At 33.8% G+C, this 20888-nt stretch overlaps 2 protein-coding genes across 4 annotated transcripts; both read left to right on the top strand.

Annotated features, from left to right (window-relative positions):
* Window positions 1-3029: 3029 nt before the first annotated feature.
* On the top strand, window positions 3030-4838 carry LOC125493423 (uncharacterized). The gene has a single exon (XM_048636761.2). The coding sequence runs from the start codon at window positions 3163-3165 to the stop codon at window positions 4750-4752; it is 1590 nt and encodes a 529-aa protein (XP_048492718.1). The 5' UTR covers window positions 3030-3162; the 3' UTR covers window positions 4753-4838.
* A 6337-nt stretch (window positions 4839-11175) lies between these two features.
* Window positions 11176-16842, top strand: LOC104904929 (uncharacterized). Of its 3 annotated transcripts, none has more exons than XM_048636685.2 (4): window positions 11176-11598; window positions 14279-14370; window positions 15742-15922; window positions 16031-16842. In XM_048636685.2, the coding sequence occupies exons 1-4, from the start codon at window positions 11533-11535 to the stop codon at window positions 16349-16351; spliced, it is 660 nt and encodes a 219-aa protein (XP_048492642.1). In that variant the 5' UTR covers window positions 11176-11532; the 3' UTR covers window positions 16352-16842. The 3 variants fall into 3 exon arrangements, with proteins under 3 accessions (XP_048492642.1, XP_048492643.1, XP_010691650.1); XM_048636686.2 differs by having other exon boundaries at window positions 11177-11598; window positions 15760-15922; XM_010693348.4 differs by having other exon boundaries at window positions 11178-11598; window positions 15733-15922.
* Window positions 16843-20888: the final 4046 nt, after the last annotated feature.

Raw genomic sequence — 20888 nt, 5'->3', positions numbered from 1 at the left:
GTTGCAAGCTAATTTTACTTTTGTTAATTGGCATGACTTATGTATACATTGGACAATTCTAGTGGAGTAACGGAGGTGCCACGTGATGTGTATATATGATCACGCACGCCTTTTAATATATTTGTATAAATAGATAGAAAGGTACTTTATTCGAAGAATATGTTGTATATTCAAGTCAAGTCAAATTAGGTCAAGGGTCAACTTTTTTCTAAGTGGGTAACTCAACTTGCATAACATTATTTTTAGTTTGTACTTTTGAAATTTATATGACAATTTGTTATGTTAAGCATTTTTTTAGCCATTTAAGGTTCCACCTTCGATTTATTCTCATCTCTTTCACTTTGCAAACATGCTATATAGCAAATTACTCCACCAAAGCAGTTTTATTTTAGTCGACAAAAGTCATATAATTATACTTGATAACATCTCTAAATTTCTACATACAAGTCTTCATAAATACTTAACACTTTCACTAAAAGACCATTGCACACACATACAAGTCACAAGGCAGTTTTCAACTACTCCAAGCTATGAAAACTTGACCTGCATATTGTCGGGAACTCGGTTTTCAACATGCACCTTAGATACATATGATATACAATGAATAAACATCGCCTCAAAATCACTTAAAACCACCCCGGTTTCACCAAACATTTCCAACTTTACCCTTTTATTTTTCTTTTCTTTTCCACAACCACCACCTCCGTCCCCACAACCACACCATTGAAACCATGCAAACCACCACGAGGCCACGCACAACCACCGAAGAACCCAAAAAGAAAATTAGCCTCATCCATGGCACAAACGTACGGCCTGGACATTTCTACACGGACGAGGCTAAATTTGTTTATTTATTTATGCGGCTTGCTCGTGGTGGTGCACGGGGGTGGAGGTTGCTAGACTTTCGGGGTGTTACGAGCCGAGCCGAGACCAAACATGGCCAGACTCGACTAGATTCGACTCCCTTGACATCCCCACTTCTAACAACTTGTAAAACCCTTGACATCCACGGAAGGCTCCCCCTTGAACTATATGTGTAGCTCGACTCCTACTTTCTCCAAGTTCTTCATCCACAGAAGGATACAAAGCCCTATACTCATCATATAACTCATACAAAGTATCTCTAACCTTATTAATGTTCTCCCTAACAAGATTTGAAGGAAACATATGAGGAAATGTAATTTCAACAACCTTCATTTTCAAACGAGGGTCTAAGTTTTGATTGCTATTCTTTAACTTTCATCTTTTGATAATCTTGATGAGCTTCCTTTGGATCTTGTTGACTTTGACCTCTGTTGACTTTGCTTAATGGGATTTAAACTTCTATTGGACCCTTATGTTAAAGCACAAATTAAACCTTTTGAGGTTCGATTTAATGTACCACAATAAATATTACTTGACATCTGAAAATGGTAGTAACAAGCGCATGAAGCCATCTCCCCCCGCCTCTCTCTCTCCTCAGTGCCGCCATTTCCTTCCCTTCTCTCTCGCTCCTCGACGCCCTCCTTCCTCTATCTCTCTCTCTCCTCAACGCCATCTTCATCTCCCCTCTCATCTCTCATCCTCACCAACGTCCAACGACCACCAATGCCATCAACACCCAGTCTCACCAACCGCTCTTCTCTCATCAACCACCACCCACGAAAGCACAAACACCAACCACTTAAGTTGTCGCTGCACTCTCAATGCGGATCTAGCGTTCAACATCAACCAACCACCAAAGACGTTGCTCCTCACTCAACGTGGATCTGGGGTTCTTCAACATCAACCAACCACCACCCACCAACATAATTCACTCCTCCATTTGTAGGTTTCAAATTTGTTTAGTTCTGAGATTGGTTTTCGTTCGTATTTTTTAGAACTAATTTAAGTAATTTTTTCGTTCTTAATTCTTAGTTTTTAGATCTACATAATGTTCGGATCTTATTTTTTTGTTTCTCTTTTAGATTTGAAGAATAAATTCTCATACCTCTTTTGGTTTCGATATTTAATTTGGAAATTTGTTGGTGATTTTTTTTTTTTTAAGCACTATATATAGTGTCGGTGTATGGCAGTGGATCTGCTGGTGGTGGGTGGTGGACAGTGAGTTGTAAATAGACGACGACAAGTGGAGAAAGTTGTGGATGGCCATGGTGTCAGGCCTATGGTGGTGGGTAGTGGTGGACGAAGGTGGCGGTGTGGTTAGGTTAGTGGCCTAGTGGGTGGTGGGGTAAAAGGTTGGTGAAGAGTTGGTAGTTTGATTAAGTGGGTAAGTTTCTTTGTTAACTGTGATCTCCAACTTTCTCTCATTAAATTTCTTAATATGTGTGTCCTTTCTCTTTATATCACTTATTAAAAAACGCAGGAAGTATCAATGAGTTGTTGCAGAACAGTAATGCATCTACATACTCGGTCGATAACTTATTACTAGAGATAGTTATAGACCTTTGAAAGATGATTTAAATTGATGAGGTATACCCACCTATTATTAGTTGGATTATCTTTTTCCAATTCATAATCTCCTTCACAAACCCTATGCCATGCAATTATGGGAATCTATATCTCCCTTTGAAACCATGACATGAATCTATCCATATTAGATGACTAGAATCCAAGTATTTGGCTTTGAAGTTTGTAGTTAACTGGCTATGGGTGGTATCAGTTTTAGCACGTAGCATATGTTTGCTTGCAAACTACAAAGATATATTTTGGCAATTTCCTTTAGTTTTCCCAAGTCCACAACTGACTGCTCCAAAAAATCCACGACAACTTCTTTACATTCGCTATCCGTCACCACTCAAGACAAACTTCATATAGTACACATTAGAGATGATATTGAAGTCTACGTTGCAAACGAAAACTCACGGGCCATGCAAAAGAGAAAGGATAACCAGTAATATAAATTCTTAGAGAATATCAGCAAAAAAATTGATAGTATGTAAATTGTCACATTTATTAAAAGCAAACAAAGTCATATAACTAACATAAGGACCACTTTTTCTGATACCTTAGAGCCTTGTTTTGTTAGGTGGCTAGAATTAGTTCCAAGTTAGCATACCATGCATCACTCATTCTTTCTATATAACCTATACCTCAATCCATGCATGCACACTCCACCAAAACCATTGTTGCATATACCCTTTACCCTAAATTTATAAGCACATAAATCTCAATTACATAACCATGGACATTTGGTCATGGATATGTGACCTACCTAGTTCCAACTCACAACTCGTTTACGAACTCGTCTCTTCTGATAACACAGTAACTAAGGGCAGCTCAGCTCGCTCGATTCGACTCGAAACTAAGCATTCCTCTGAGTTGAATACAGATTCATGGATAACTTTTTCAATTAGTGTACAAGGATTTCATCCTGATGGGTCTGATAAGACAATATGGATTTCCAGTCCTTGCTTTCTTTCTTCTCATAAGCCTTTTCTACCACTTGTACTTCAACTTGTACAAGAAATAATAAACCGTACTCCTATAACTTATCATGATCATATTCATACACACCATGGATCTCAACCTATAAAGGTAAAATCTGATGCAATAGCATTGATTCTTGATACTTTTTCACCTGAATCTTTTTCAGGTTTTTTCAATATATTGCTATTTACACGCTTGTTTTGGCTATGTGCTTGTGATGCTCCTAGTGATGTCGGGTCATTATACTTCCATTCTTTGTTAGCTCCAAACCTAGAACTATTGTCACGTGCTAGTCACATGCCAATGGTGAAGAGTTTTATGACAACTGTAGGTGTAGATGTTGAGTTAAGCATCTCACGTGCTGTTGGATATATGCTAGCAAAATGGTTGATTGCAAGAGAGATGAGAGTTGGATTGTCATCTTTACTACCTTTGCCTTCTAATCTTGGGCTATCTTATGCTTGTGAAGCTAGTGGGATTTGGTTGATGAAAGGTTATGTGCCAATATGGGCTATGAAACGTACATGTTCTAGTGATAAAAGTGAAGGGTTTCTTTTTGTTGGGGCTAAAGAATCAGCTCTTAGGTATTCTTTAGCACATCAACAACTAGAGGCACATATTCAGTTAGAATATGGTGTTAGATTTTTCGAAGGTTATATTCAGGTTAGTGCACGTGTTGACAACATACGACTCCATGTAGTGAAATTAGGATTTAATAATAATGAAGATAATACTGATGTGGAATTTCGTGAAGAGTTGTATTTTCCTTCGAGAATTGAATTCTGGGTTGGGCCAGAGCTTGGGTCTAATTATGTGACAAGTTTAAGTTTGGGAAAATCAACGATCAATACAGAACGAGAAGTCGAAACGCAAAAATTAGTGAAAGGAAGTTTTGGGAAAATGAAGAATCCTAAAGTGAAAACTATGTCAAGAACTTCAACTAAAATGAAGATGAAGAATTGGAGATGTGACCAAGATGTTCAAGGAAATACAGCAATATTTGATGCAGTTTTCTATGATAATACTAGTGGTATTGAAGTGTATAACACAAAGTTAAGTGGTGGTGCAACTACTAGTAACAAGTCAAGAGATGATTTGAGTAAAAGGTATTCAAGAGTGAATAGGCCTTTTATGAAATCTGGTGGACTTGTTTTTACTGGGAATGAGTATGGAGAAGATGTGAAGTGGAGATTGAGCAAAGAAATGGAAGGAAGTGTGCTAAAGTGGAGAATTGGCAGCAAAATTTGGTTGACTTATTGGCCAAGTGATGTAGAGAGCTCTTATTACGAAACTAGGTGCATAGAATGGATTAATGAGGTTGATCTGCCATTAATTAATTCCTAACTGTTAGATTTAGTACTAGAAAATAAGATCCATGTATTATAAGTATAGATTATCACCTTGTGAATGTACAACAACTAATTAATACTCCCTCTGTATTTTTTATCTTTCTCACCTAAAATCTTGACACTATTTACAATTAGAGAGAATCTTTTAGATTTTTTTCACTATATAAGAAAAATATAGTCATGTGGGGTCTTGTTTGATTCGTCTCAATGAGTACTTTATTAATATTTAATTATTATAATTTTTACTAATATATAACGAAAGATATTTAATGTAGAATAAATGCATTGACAAACGTGCAAAGTCAAAATAGGAAAAATAAAAAAAATAAAGAGGGAGTACTACCTGATTAGAGTTATGTGTTTATTTCGATGTCTTTTTACAAGGTGTTGCAACTCAATTTTTATTCTCCTAAGAATAGTTATTCTATTCTTTACATAAATGAACACATAGAAACATTTCCTTATGAGAAAGTCTTTCTTAGTTCATCTAAGAATACTTATCAATCAAAATTATCTTCACATATGAGTTATATCAATAGTAATTTAATAGGTTAGAAAAAAAATACAAAAAAAAAAATTTTAATTTCCTATGTACAAAAAGTTGAAGATTAGCTTTTTTTTTTTACATATAATTATCTATAAATACCATTACATTTGACGTAAATATTTGACAAGCTATCTAACTCTAGGACGGAAAATTCAGATGGGATCATAGGTTACCAGCTCTACTTGAAACGATCACACAAGTGTTTGCTGATTGCTATTAATTGAGTCGTCGAAATTTTTGAATCCAAATTAGAGTCCTATCCTAAAGTCAAGTGAATATTTAAGAAGTCCAAGAGTTCAAGTATCCCTCTACCATCCTATATCTTTATTCAAAATAAGATGAATATCTCTTGCAAGTGGGATGGACTTGGGGATCCCACTTTGTAATTGAAAATAATCAAACCCTTGTCACAAACTCACAAGGGGAGAAGGAAGGCTCCCTACCAATTATAGGCCAACCTTGATTCTACCAACTTAGATATGGCAAGGGGTGCTCATTTCGAATAACCCACTCTGATCAGAAAAAGGAAATGCGATAAAAAAAATTGGATACTTGAAATTTAGGGAATCAGATTCATTAAATATCAAAATTGTTGATTTTCCAAACAAAAGTTCAAAAAATAAGTTTTAGATTGAATAGTATCACCGGTGAAAATATTCGTTCGTATTTCGGATATTACCAATTGAACTCCCATGATTAAGATATTTTTAGATATCCAAAAAATAGAAAATTTTGATTAGTATTATCCGGTTAAAAAAAATTTGGATACCCAATTCGAAATACCAAAATACTAAAAAAATCAAATTAAATTTCTTACTTACTATATTAGATTAACCGAATCACGAATCGGTTCAAACGGGATCGTACAACTCTATATATACTTCATCCGTTTCAAAATAGTTGCATCATTTGGTATTTGGTCACTATTCATCAATCAACTTTAACAAGTTTTCTCTTACTATTATATAAAGGAAAAACATAGTCAAATGAGATATGGTTAAATTTGCCTTAATATGAAAATTTCAAATATCAACTTTTTTTAGAGATATTAACCTTTAACAAAACATCTTGACAAACGTATTAAAAAGCAAACGGTACCACTATCTTGGAACGGAGGAAGTATAATTTTTTGTGATACCCTAGAATCTAGATATGGCCCTATGTGATCCAAGGTAGATAAACTTTCATAGTTTTATAATTTACTAGGTTTTAGGCCCGTGCATAATGCACGGGAACTATTTAGTATAATAACAATGTTTATATATCAGTTACAATGAAAACGTGTAAACGATTCTTACGTTAACTTCATAAAAAAACTCTATGTTTAAGGATACTGATATGTTAAGAAGTAACTTCCTCCGTTCTATTTCTATAATATTGCAAAATGAGATTTTACATTATCCATTCACCATCATAACCTTTCACTATATATTATGATTTTTATGTAACGAAAAATATTGTCATGTGGGGTCTTGTTAGATTCGTCTCGATCTTACTTCAGAATATCAATTTTGTATAATTTTACTAAAAAGTAATTAAAGATATTAATAGTTAAAATAGTGTATAGCAAACGTGAAAACTCAATTGTTCAGTAGAAAAAGAACGGAGGTTTATAACATAGTCATAAGCAAAGCCAACAACACCTTATGTTGAGATGACAAAGGTAAATTAATGATCTAACTGCTTCAAAAAGGGAGAAAATTTGCACGAACTTGTCTTATCCTAGTAACCACTTAGGGGTCAATTGTCTTAGAAACCCTCTCCACATTACAGTCTTATTTTTTACTCAAATGGCCTTAAAGTGTTGACTTCCCATGTTCTTTCTCATAAATTAGTACTATTAGGCAATTTTTACTCTGACTGAGAAATGGCTACATAAAATTAGCCATGACTAAGAACTGGTCTCGGGAGATACAAAGCTACCATGTGATAGGGATTGTCCTTGACTTTTAACACATGGCCGAAAACTGTTTTTTTTTTAAACATCATAAGAAATTTTGTTCCAACTGACGGAATAAGTACCATATGAGCTATAAATACCTTATTCCCCGTTGCTAACTGAAATACCACAATTTCGATGATATATTGTATCATACCTTATTCCAAATTGTGTGTATTTTTTGAAACATCATAAGAAAATTTTGTTCCAACTGACGGAATAAGTACCATATGGGTATAAATACCTTATTCCCCGTTGCTACCTGAAATTACCATCATTTCGATGATATATTGTATCATACCTTATTCCCCGTTCCATCTGACGTAATGAGTATCATACGGGGTTTCCCACTTTACTTTTTTGCCTAAATACCTTATTCCCCGTTGCTACTTGAAATAATCCTTACTCATTAGTTTCTTCCTAAAAACAATTTTAGAATATATTAAGCCACCACAATTTTAATATTAAGAATAATTTAGAAAATGATAATTTTGTATAGTAAACAAATATAAATACACAATACTTGTATAATGTTGTTGTTATATAAGTTCTCCATATGTTTCCATTTCAATATTATCTTTTACATCAAAGAAAAAAGAAGCTGTCAAAACAAAGTGCATAGGCAAATTAACAACTTTTCTAATTCGATAACTTCTAATCTTTCAACAAAGTATTTACTGTCTTATAGACCAACTAAAATTGAATACTTATAAATCCCTCTTTTGATATATAAGCTTGATATATAATTAACTCATTTTGTTGATTCACCTTCTCAATTAGTGTCTCGAAGCTCATTAAAGAAAGCTATATTTATAATTTAAGCACATGGGCCATGTTGCACTCTCTCTGCTAATCCTTTATTTTAGAATTTTAATATAAAATGGGCCAAATTCAAAGTGTACATTTTCTTTAAAAATGATATTAATATCAAGCATAAGTTCATAAGTGGATGTATTTATATTTTTTGTTTCATTTGAATGTAAGAGCGTGGAAAAATTTTGAGTGATCCTAAGGTTAACCTCTTAGATACAATAAATAATAAAGTAATATATATATATATAATAATATATATATATATATATATATATATATATATATATATAAAATAAATTGGAGAGAGAACAATCATAAAATTAATGTCTGAATGTACTCTTGGCCAAGGAAATTTCAATAATTAGAGGGTTGGCAACCCGTTGGATCACCTAATCATCTAAATTTTTTCGAACTTATATCGTCATAGTTTTGTCAAAATAAGTTGAAGTGAACCGACCCTTATATGTTGGTTTTCACTTTTTTACCTAATTTAATTTCTTGTTTCATATATTGTCTCTTGTCTTACTTCTCTCACTTTAAGGGACTGTTCTCCCCAACTTATTTTCAGTTCAGTTCAATTCCTAAATTGTTATCATTACTATTAGTTATAATTTAATTCAGTTCAGTTCAATTCAGTTCAGTTGTTTTATGGTAAAGAGAACATGCCCTATCTCAGTTTTTTTTTTTAAAAATAAATTAGTATGTATTGGTCGTGGATATGATTTGTTATGATGATTCATATTAGCCCACCTTAGACCACTTTGGGACTAAAGATTGAGCTTTATTGTTTTTGTTATATGTAACCTCTGATCATAGTCATGGTGTGACTATTATTATTGCATTTGCATTTCCTCCTGAACGGGCTAGCATCTCATTATATTCATTACCAAAAAGTGAATAAGAAAAAAAGAAAATTAATTAGCTGGCTAACATATTATCAGGATATCATATACTACTTCACATTTGCAATTTTTTCATTCAACCCATCACCCATGAGTTGTTTTATAATTCTTTCATAAAGTATGATATATAATAGGATGATTATGTCATATAGGAACACCGCGAAAAAGGTAAAAGAGTAAACAGAGGAAGGAATGAAGAAAAAAAAAACACCACACTCAAACTCAAACCCCCTGCATAAACCATTTTTTCTTTTTTCTCTCGCTCTCCTCCAAATCCTTCGATCTCCCCATTAAAGAGAATACTTGAATACTTCCACTCTTCTTCCTGTCTCTATCTCATTTCTAGAGAAGTGAGAAAATTGTTAGTCACTTCAAATTATTCTCATTGGCGAAATTTTAATTGTTAGGGTTTTTCGTTTCTCTCCATCTAATGGCGGTTTTGGGGTTGGAGTTTTTCTCTTTCCTCTCTGTTGGTGTTCGTCCAGTTTTGCCATTTTGTTGTGCAGGTTGTATGAATTGTTGTTTAGTAGGACTTTATCTCTCTCTTTTTTTTTTCTTACTCCAATTGATCGAATTGATACTCATTTTTGGATGAATTACACAAAAATGAGCTGACTCACTCGCTCTCAATTTCTGATTGCTCATGTCCATGGCCACTCATTTATTTTGCTTTTGGTTCGATTTTTCTCCGACCTTTGATTATTCACCTTTTTTTTATCATAATTTTCTCTATTTGAGGATTCTCAATTTGGTGAGATGTTTTGAAATTGTGGGTATGTAATATTTAATGGGTTTAACATAATGTTTGTGAATACTTATGGTTATAGAGTTGGTATTAGTCCTTTCTTTGCCTAAATTATAGCAATTATAAAACAATCAATTTCCTAATTAGTGGATATAAAACCGGTAACTATTGGATAAAAAAAACTTCTCATAAAATGATCTAGAAAAATTGTTGAACATCCTTCAGCACAGGCATGTATCTCAAAGAAAAAAAAAAGAGAGAAAAAGAGTAAAACATCTTTGCATGCATGTGTATATACTTGCACGGATTTATAATACAATCATTCAATTGTGTGTAACTAAATTTCCTTTCAGAATTTTAAAAAAAATCAATGAAATCATTTTAATAGGATTGACACGTGGCTTTGAATTGTGTATATATTCTTGCACGGATTTATAATACGGTCATTCAATTGTGTGTAACTAAATTTTCTTAAACAATTTCAGTATCAAATCTAAAATCATCCTGCAAATATTTTTCAACTTCAAAAAGAGTAGCTGAATGTAATATTTGACAGGAAAGGAAAAACCTTGGAAGATTTGCTTAAGTGGAGATTTCCTTCCAGTAAGGAATCTTACTTTTACAGCCCAAAATCACGGATATATCTTCAACTTAAGGAAATTGGAGGTTTCCTAAAGCATTCAATGACTGATTTTCAAAATTTGGGAAACAAATAATGAAGGAATCAAACATAATCATTTTAACGGAATGTGACACGTGGCATCTATTTCATTGCTCTATGAATGTGGGGTGAATTGTGAGAGCAGAATTTATATAAGGCTGCCACGTAGGCTAATTTTTTCTTGCTTTAATATTATACTAGCCTTCATATGCACGCGATGCGTGCGTTAATTTCAAAATTTGTTATTCTATCAGATACTTCATTCGTACTTTATTTATGATTAAACTTAAATATGAAAAATTCAACAGTTAGATGAATTTAGATATATTAATTCGCTAATGTAAAAAAATAAAAAGGTTGTGAGTGATTGTTAACATTAATTTTTTGTGAATGAATATTGAACATAAAGAACAAAAATTATGAGTTGGTTTAACTGAATGAAAGAGTATCAAAGGTAGTGAATGTTCAGACTTTTCATGTGCACGTTATGTATGCCATCTTTTTTATAAGGTATAATTAAATATTTTGTCCATTTAATTTTTGATTGAACTATTTGATGCATATACCATTTTAAACTTGTTTTAAATGGCAAGTTGGAATGAGAATTTTTAATGATTTGCTTTTGTAATTTTTTTCATTCCATTAATTAGATCATTAAGGGTATTTTAGTCACTTCAAAAGAGGACACCACACCTCCTCCCTTGGGTTATATAATAGAGATATATGATTGTGCTCATATTCCATTTGGCCGTTATCCATCCGTACATCAATAACTAACTAAAAGTAACAAACAAATTAAGGTATGCTTGTGGAAAAATAAACCCAAATCCAATAATCGGACTATGAATAATTGAATATATGAACTACTAATTCATATTTTTCTCGTTTTGACCATCATGTTTTTGGTTTAGGAAGCGAAAATTTCCTAATCTCGTCTTATATGTTCCACCCGATCAATTTTCTTAACAAAAAATTCAGCACATAGATTATCATAGATAAATGTAACAACATAGCCACAAATTTCATCCATGATTGCCAAGCTAGGGTTTCTAATTGTTTTCGACCTATTATGACATTCTTTTCCCAATTTTTGACCTAATTTTTTTCGAATTTGAGCGACATTGTTGTAATTTCGAATTTCAATGCTTTCTGGGAATGTTCAACTGCGATGTTGCTCTTCATTTCCGCTTTTCGGACCAGATTTTCATCATCTCTCGTTAATTTTAACGCGCAGGTTAGTCGTTACAGAAAATCTGCTCTCTCCGAATTCCTCGTTTATAATTGAGAAGAATGTCAAAAGTATTGATTTAATATTGCTTTTTGTAGATTATTTATTTGTCAGCTAGATTTGTTTAATATGACTCAATATGATTATTTATTTGAAGATTCTCACGTTTATTATATATGACCAATTCAATTGTTAATTTTATATGCACCTTTCGTTATTTGTTTTCAATTGCACCGTAACAAAGAACCCTAATGCTGCGTTTGAGAGTGATGTAAAATTTGTTGCTAAGCTGGTCCACATTTTCACAAAGTTTTATTTAGCTTGGGCCCGAAAATGAATTTCTTTTAGGAGCAATGTGCAATGTGCTTGAATTGTTTTGTAGTATTACTTCAGTAATGAACTCATGTGTCTGAATTAAGTAGATTTTGTACTTATCTGTTGGTAGATGTGGATAAAAGCAATTGGATGCACCGTGCTTCGCCCAATAGATAAGATTGCTTACCTTATTATTAGAATTTCATGTTGTCTGTTGCTTGCTATGATTGTTCGTGTTTTATTGTTTTGAATGTCAAATTGCGTGCACTCCGACTTATTTCATGTCCTCTTCTTGAGGATGGATTTAGTGATGTTAACAAGAGGCTAGTTTGTAGGTCATGGGGATATGATCTGTTAAGAGAGGGACAGAGTAATGCTTGTTGAGGAATAACTAATAAGTCGTTGATTCTTCTTCCCACTATAAGGTGTTAAGGATTTGGATGCTGAGGATTAACAACTTGTCCCTCTCAAAACACTTGTTCGGTTTCATCAACCAACTATATGCCCTCATATAGCGCTCCTCACGGGAACAACATAAAGAAGAGAAGAGAGCGGCTTTCTTGGCTTGCTTGTTTGGTTTTGAGACTAATATAGAATTACTAGATTTGGTTTGGTTACAAAAGTTTGCTGGTTGGGAGTAAACAGATGCAAGAGAAATCAGTTACGTTTATCCTTTCCCTACATTGATCCCATTCACTGGATATTTTGGGAGACTGTAAGTAGCAGCAGATCGCAGCAAGCTCAGCTGACTAGCTTTTCTCTTCTCTCTTTTGATGGTGGATATTCTGTATGTAGAAACACCTGGTCAAAGTCCTAAAATTCCAGTATGCTAGGCTATATTGACAGTCTTGACACAGATCTGGCTCTTCCTAAGGGGAGATATGAAGTTACTGTTAGCAGTAATGGAGTAATCATTTTTGGTGTTTTTCCAGGAATTATTAGTCTGATCTTTTTTTTGTGAATATCATAGGAATACGTCCTTGGCAGCTTCATTTCCTTCTTAGCTTACCAATTGTCTCAAACTTATTATTTGAATCGTCTACTCCAGCTTAAGATTCATATTTTTGCTCGAGTCATGGTAAATTATTCAGAAAACGGAAGCTAGCATTGTAAATTGGGTTTGAAATTGAGGACCATCATTGGTTGAGTTGAGGGAAAGAAAATGGTATGGTGCTTTTTCTGAAGGTGTTCCAAGACTATAGATTATGGAAACAAATACGAAGGTCATCAGAGACAGGTTCTGCTATTGGTCTGATGAGTTGAGGCAGTAGGATGCTATTATCCTGGCCATGTAGTGTCATGATGACTTACGGGGCGATTGTATAAGTAGTTGGGGACGTCAATTGACGTTATGCAGGATGGTCATTGGTCAATCTGGAACTGATCTTTAGGGATCAGAGCCGTGCACTCGAAGGATGGGCAGAGTTCGTGAATCTATAAGGAAATGATGTATTATACTCCCAGTAGGAGCGATTTATTCAGGTTGTTTGAATGAGTTTACTCTGTGGCTCCCTGTTGGCTTGAGGGTTTAAAGCTCTTAACAGATTAATAATGACCACAACACCTACGGCAGAGTTTCTTTTACTGTTTTTTCAGTTTCAATATGACTAGATCAAACTAGATTTAGCTTTCTTGGACAAACAAATGGTACCTTAGCTGGAAAGAGTACTTCGTCTGATGAATTGTATGCTCATATTCCTCAAGTTGGAATACGTGTGAAATTTTATTTATTTATTTTTATTTTTGTGTCTATTGCCATAACACATGGCAGCTATTTGAATGATTATGGACTCAAGTCCTGGAATTCTTGAAAAGCATAAAATGAAAAGTGTTCTACAATATCTTGGCTATGCAAAAACCAAATTTCAGTTTTCATGTACCATTCTGTAGGACACACTAGAGTTTAATACATGGAATCATGGTGCACAGAGTCACAGGCCAAAATTTATGTTCAAGATCAAATGAACCAACTTCAAAACGTTACGTGTCCCCTCCCCCCCTCCCCCCCTCCCCCCTCCCCCTCCCCCCGACAGCAAAGAGAAAAGCAAGAAAGGAAAGACAAAGTTTATCATATGTTTCCTTACAGTTTGGCTTGTGACTTCCCTATGTTGTGGAGATCGTGCTGGTCCTGTATGCATCAGAAAGAATAAACTTCAGAGGTTATCAATATATGTTAAAGTCAACTTGTCTCACCATTTGTTCTTGGAGAAAATTTGCTGTACATCTGAAGGAATGGCCATAGACTCTGGCCCTCTTATAAAAAAATGCATCATATTTGTTCTGAGAACTCATTCTTTTCTTTTGTATATATGTCATTTCATGATTTTGTTGGAAGTAAAAAACTAAAATCTTCTGATCGACACTGGTACAGGATCATCAAGGAGGTTGGATATCTAAGTACTCTGTCACTGTGGTGGTTGGTGTTGCAGTTGCAACTTTTATATGGAGACACACCTGGATAAGGTTCGAGGATTTCAATCACATCTTGTGTTTTCTTGTGTTGTTATGTTATTCTTTATTGCATTGAAGATAAACTTTACTTGTACAGTTGACAATTTCTTCACTCTTGAAAAACTTTTAAGGGTTTGTAATTGATTATGAGACTTCATTCATTGCATTCTCAATTTAAGAGATTTAGATTCTCATGTAACTCTCAAATTTAGAGGTTTAAGATTAATATGTAGGCTTCACTCACTGAAAATATATTCTAATGGAACTCTCTTGGTTTTCACTCACCAATAACGAGGCTTTTGAGATGTCACTCATGCAATCAAGTTCTTTTCATTAATTTAAATGGACTAAATCGTCTTAAAGTAACGCACAATGCCTGCCTTATAGCTAAACACATGGAGCACCTGAATAAAGAAAACTCAAACTAAAAGGACTTCTCATTAGCTAATAGACTAACTACAAAATGTTTACCTATTCGTTTAAGCCCACAGTTACTAGTTAAAATCTGAAGAAAAAAAAATTCCTACTTGAGATTTTTTTTTTTTGAAACAGATGCACTAAAATACTCTGTAACAACTCGGTGAAACCATGCATAATATGTTTTAAGAGATGAAGAGAAAACATTCCTTAATCTGATTAGCTGATCACAAGGCACTAATTACCTATTACTTGCTGACTTAACTTAATTTCTAACAAAAATTAACTAACTATCTAAATAATAGCATATCGGTTGGACGTGGTAGCGTTTTCCAACCAGCTGCTGGCCTGCTGCACATGGACAAGCACATTTGGATTTTTCCTTCGCAATCTAATGCCACGTAAAACATCAGGTGCCCAGCATTCAATAAGAACCCCAGCTGCCAATACTTGTCTTACCCATCCCTCTAATGTGAAATGCCACCAGAAGAGATCAACCACTAGCCATACTAATGCTAAGAACCTGCTCCACCTTCAATTGATCCAAAAGGAAACGCATGAAATGCTTTAACAAACTGATTAAGCTTTGGAAAGTGAAAGATGTGTCACTTGCAAACGTATCAGACACTATAAAAAATGTTTTTCCTTGTGCTATGTACTTTGAAACTAGTTTGTTTGCCCTCACAATATTTTGTGTCTGCTTTACTGCGTAACAACGAGGTTTTTGCCTTTATGTCATTTGAAAGGTTGAAATTCTCCTTGAATTTGTGTCTCAGTTGTCTTAGGTCACTTGGAGTTAGATAATCAGTTGAACGGATGGTTCTCTTATGTTTCTTAAAGCTCCTAATTTCTCTTGTTTTATGTAGAAAAGTGCTACATCATTCTGACATATCCTTTAGTTGAATATGCTAGCACTGCATTTCAATTTGATTTATTTTTCCATATGCTGTTTTCAAGATCTCACAGAAGGACGAAAAATCGCAGGATCCACGATTTGCATGAGGTTAGTGCTTCTGAGGAAGCAAGTACCGGTGAGAGTTCGGAGCTGCAATGTTGCTGTGGGCTTCCTGCAAAATTGAGGATATCAAAAACATTGAGAAACCCTTATAGGTTATTTTATAATTGCCCCAAAAACGTGTATAATCATGTATGCACTCTATCTAATCTCACACTTAATCTTCAGTTCTTTTGGTTAAGGATATTACTTCTACTTATCTACTCACAATGTTATCTTTTGTTTTTGAAACTCCTGCAGCAATGCGAATATTTCCATTGGTCTGATGAATTATCAGCTAGTGTAGAAAGAACTAGAAGAGAAATTAGTTTCCTGCGGAATGAGTGTATTCGGCTACATAAGAAAATTGCTTATGTTCAGTCTCGACGAGAAAATGACAGTGGTTTGTGGGAGAGGGAAAGATCAGAGCTAAGGGAAAAGGTAACATCCCTTCAAGCAGAGCTAGATGATATCAAGAGAGGAGTTCAGTACTTATACGACTTGGATAATATGCCTCCTGTTGATGATTCATATGTCATGAATGAGGAGAATGATGGAGCAATTGATATAGAAATTATATAGAAAAATTGGGAGAGATCAGTATTCTTGTCCATCTAATGTATAAGAGTTGGGCTATCTAGCAAACAGTTTGACAGCAAAACCAGTGATGCAATTATCCATTTGCCCTTTCCCCATAACCCATTTTTTCCCTTCTGCTTGAGCTAACAAGGGTAAGTGGATAATTGGAGTTGCTTGCTTGCTTGCTACCAAACTATTAGCTAAATACAGTTTCATTTGTTTCTGATGGCAAACCGGCAAACCGTTTAGCCATTCACTTTCTCTGTTATCTGAGAGGAGAATGTTTTATAGTCCCGCGTCTTTGAACGGAAGTTTTTATGTTGTATTCTGGTGATGAGAAGTGTTTTAACCCTTGAGGATAGGATTACCAGTTTTGTAGGTTCGCACTAATTTCATCCCCATGTACATAGTTCACACAAAAACGAAGTGATCTACTGTAGTGGACTGCCGTGTTCTTGTATTGCATAATCAAATAGTTGAAAGAATGTTTGTAATGTGAGCTCTCCTGCATTGTTTAAAACATTCATGGCATTGGAGCTTTTGGAAATTGGTTGCTTGTCTTGAGAAGCCTTGATTGTTTGAAGCTCAATTTGTTAAAAAAATGTTCGTTAATGATCTCGTCATTTATAACAGGTTTTGTCTTATTTCTATATCATCTCCGTTTTTCACTAGTTACAACACTTATGACCTTCAATTTGCTGATGTACAATTTAGAAATTTAATATGTGTGTTTATTTATTCGAAAAATTGTAAAGGTGATGTTTTAATAATAATGTACACTGAGACTTATCGAATAATACTTTACATAAACTCAAAATTTACTTTATATAAATAAGAATATGGTCAAAATTAGTATATTATTATAGTTAGGAAAATAGTATATACTTTTTTCTATTCGCTTTTAGTTACAACAGTTTGACAATTATGTTTGTCAATATAAAACTTTGATTATGAATATCCTTAATTATCCATAAATAAATATTATGAAGAGTTTATATATTGAAAATTTATATTGAAACGAATCTGAAGATCTCATGATAGTATTTTTTTTTCCTTGTGTATAAGTCACCAAACATGATCAAAACTCAAAAGTATAGATTTGAGGGAGAGGTGGTAGTTTAGTGGAGTACCACCTCGAATTCCAAGACATTGCTATGGGTTGGAATCCTCATTTTGACAATATGTTGGGGAATTCACTTGTGGTGGCAGTGGACCATTAGGCTTGTCTCCTTCTGCAGTCTATAAACTGGTGACCTTACAAACTAGTAGCTTAGACGGAGTTGGTGTTGGAACCAATTATCTTTCCTAATAAAAAATAAAGTAAATAAATAGTGTAAAAGTCAAACTATTACATCTAAAACACAACGGATGACGGGATGAGGTATATGTATCAATTGGTCAAAAGAAGATCAAATTTTAACTTTCTTCTACTAGACTGCCTAGTCTAATAATGAGTAGTTTTTACTTTTTAGTATTACTAATACTGTAATATTGTGAAAGTTGTTGTGAGTTTGTGACATGGAAAATCCTATATTTGATTTCACCTAAAGAAATCCATATTCCGATACATGCTCGCGGGTCAAGAAAAGACAAGAATCAAGTGAGAATTGTTGTCCACATGCCAAATAAAGAAGCTCACATGAGAGATCTACTTGTGAAGATTGAAGACTAAACTATTATACGCGGGATTTTTTGTAGGGTAGCGATGCCGAGTGGTTAGTGGTAATGTAAAGATAACAGCTCGTCAGCTCATGTTAGCTGATCTACTTCATATTATTGAAACTTCAATTGATGAGATGATCGTTCAACTATGGATGTGATCATGTGATATTGAACCTCAAACCCCTATTTCTTTTATACTTCTTTGAAAATTGCACAACGAGATATATATAAATACTATAATTTTATGATCTCAAATATATTTTCCCTCATTTGATGTTAACTTAGTGGGTCGGAAAATCGATGATCGACATATGTTAGAAATTTGAGTGGAAAAATTTGGTGGATTTTATATTTAGAGGCTTAGTTTGTATTTTATGTGGAGTGAGGTGTAGAGAATTTGGAGTAGTAGCTAGTAGTATATATGGGGAAATCTTTCTTGTTATTTCTTACAAATGTCATGGTATACAAGCCTATTTATAGACTTAGATGTTACTAATCTAGATAATTCAAAAAAAGAGGTTTCTAGTACAACTTTTCATACTTAGCCTATAGATTTTCGTAGGTAATATTTTTATCTTTTTTACAATACATATTACTAGATTGTTCTTGAGAAAGTCCTAGAAATTAACCAATCTAGATTTTTCAAGATTACTAGTTTAACAACATATATTGCATCTAACTATCGATTGTCCAGACATAGCATGTGGATTATATTTATATATACGAACATTTGTATCATATGTTCTCTATCCTTTATTACTCCTAATACAACAATTGGACTTTTACACTATTTGCATACTTGATTTTGACCATTGCTAGTGACTTTTACATAACTACGTAAAATATATACATTATTATTAGGAGTACAATATATGTTATGTATATGTGCATTTTCTATTTGATCATAATGTGCAAATTTTTGAATTTTTTCCTTGAATAATGCAAAAGTGGGTTTTAATTCCCAAAATATGCCCAAAAAAAATAAAATTCCCTGCGTACCGTCCACGTAGGACGGCACGCGAGAAAATTGTTTTATTTTTTTTGTTTTAACCCACGGAAACCGCTACTCAAAGTAGCGGTTTAATTTTAAAATAAACCGCTACTCTGAGTAGCGGTTTATAAATATAAACCGCTACTCTGAATAGCGGTTTATAAAGATAAACCGCTACTCTGAGTAGCGGTGTATAAATATAAACCGCTACTCTGAGTAGCGGTTTACCTGCGCAAAATATGGTAAGCAGATATCAGTTTGCATAGTAAACCGCTACTCGGAGTAGCGGTTTTACTAAAAAAAAAAATCTCGCGTGCCGTCCTACGTGGACGGTACGCAGGGAATTTTAATTTTTTTGGACACATTTTGGGAATTAAAACCCACTTTTGCATTATCCAAGGAAAAAATTCGCAAATTTTTATAGTTAAAATAGTGCGGTGTTATTTTTTTAATGTGAGTGTGTGGAGTTATTTGATGTATATTAGTTTGATAGGTAACTAATCGACATATATTGATGCTAATAATGCTTATTTCTTTTATAAAGATGTAGATATTATCACGCATCTCTTTTAATAAGATTTCTCCCTCATGGGTGCATACTATCTACTACTTAGTGTGTGGGACAATTGAACATGATTGACATTATCACGCATTTCTTCTAATAAGAAACAGAGGAAGTATGTAGTAGTATGGTATTTTGGTTAGGCAGAAATTAGTGTGTGGGACAATTGAACATGGTTGACATAAGGAGATAGCGTCATTATCCAATATCTCTTACAGATTCACTGGTCCAGCAAACGTTGTGCTGTGCCGGTTACCAGCTTCTTGCATACTTCCTAACTCCTAAAAGTTCTAATACTTCATTTTACGGGGCCATACTTTTTTTTTGATTGATTGAAGAATCCCTGCCTCCCTAGTGGATAAGGAACAGAGTATGACACTCAACCAAAAAAAGGGAAAATAACATTTAAGCAAAATTTTGATGCCTATTATTTTTCTTAAACAAGGACATCAATAATTAAGAGTGTCCAGACTGATTTATCGTTTGGTTGATATTAAATTATATAGGAAGTAAAATTTCTAGGAAGTAAGATAAGATGAATCTGTTTGGTTGACAAAAACAAATAAAGTTGTCCTCTTTAAAACGTTTTACTTTCAACAGAGTGGAATGAAAGTTTTTCTTCTATGTAAGTAGAATGAAAGTTTTTCTTCTATGTAAGTAGAATGAAAGTTTTTCTTCTATCTATGATCAATCGGAAAACTCTTTAGGAACCAAAACCCCTCGTGAAAATCCGTCGATTTAGTTTTTCGGGTGGGCTTGTGAGTTTTGCTAGTGGGATGAGTGATTTTGGAGGTAGGAGAGGTCTTTAAGGGGTGGGGGCTGGTGGCAGAGGGTGTGGAAGGAGGTTTTGGGGGTGGGTGATTTTTTATTTTTTTTAAAAGAATTACCGATTTTTCGGGTTATGAGTAGCAAGGGATCAATATAGGAAGATATTTCAAAAGGTTGAATTATTAAATTATAATAAAAAAGGTTAGATTTATATCGAAAAATCAGTGAAAGGTTGTACTTCCTCGTTCTTTTTCTATTGCGACAATTAGAATTTTACATTATTCATCCACCACACACTCTTTCACTATTTATTGTGATTTTCTTATATAAGAAAAATATAGACAAGTAGAGAGTATTAGATTCGTCTCGATATATACTATCACAATATCAATTTTTTTAATTTTTACTAATATGTTATTAAATATATTAAAAGTTAAAGTTGTGTAAGTGTGAAAACTCAATTGTTGTAATAGAAAAGGATTATTCAAAGTAAAAAATTTCAAACAAATTAAAATATCTTGTATTTTTTAATGTCAAACCAAGCAAAAAATAATTTG

The sequence above is a fragment of the Beta vulgaris genome, chromosome 9 (genome assembly GCF_026745355.1).
Source record: "Beta vulgaris subsp. vulgaris cultivar EL10 chromosome 9, EL10.2, whole genome shotgun sequence".
NCBI lineage: Eukaryota > Viridiplantae > Streptophyta > Magnoliopsida > Caryophyllales > Amaranthaceae > Beta > Beta vulgaris.
This window is presented reverse-complemented; position numbering and strand designations above follow the sequence as displayed.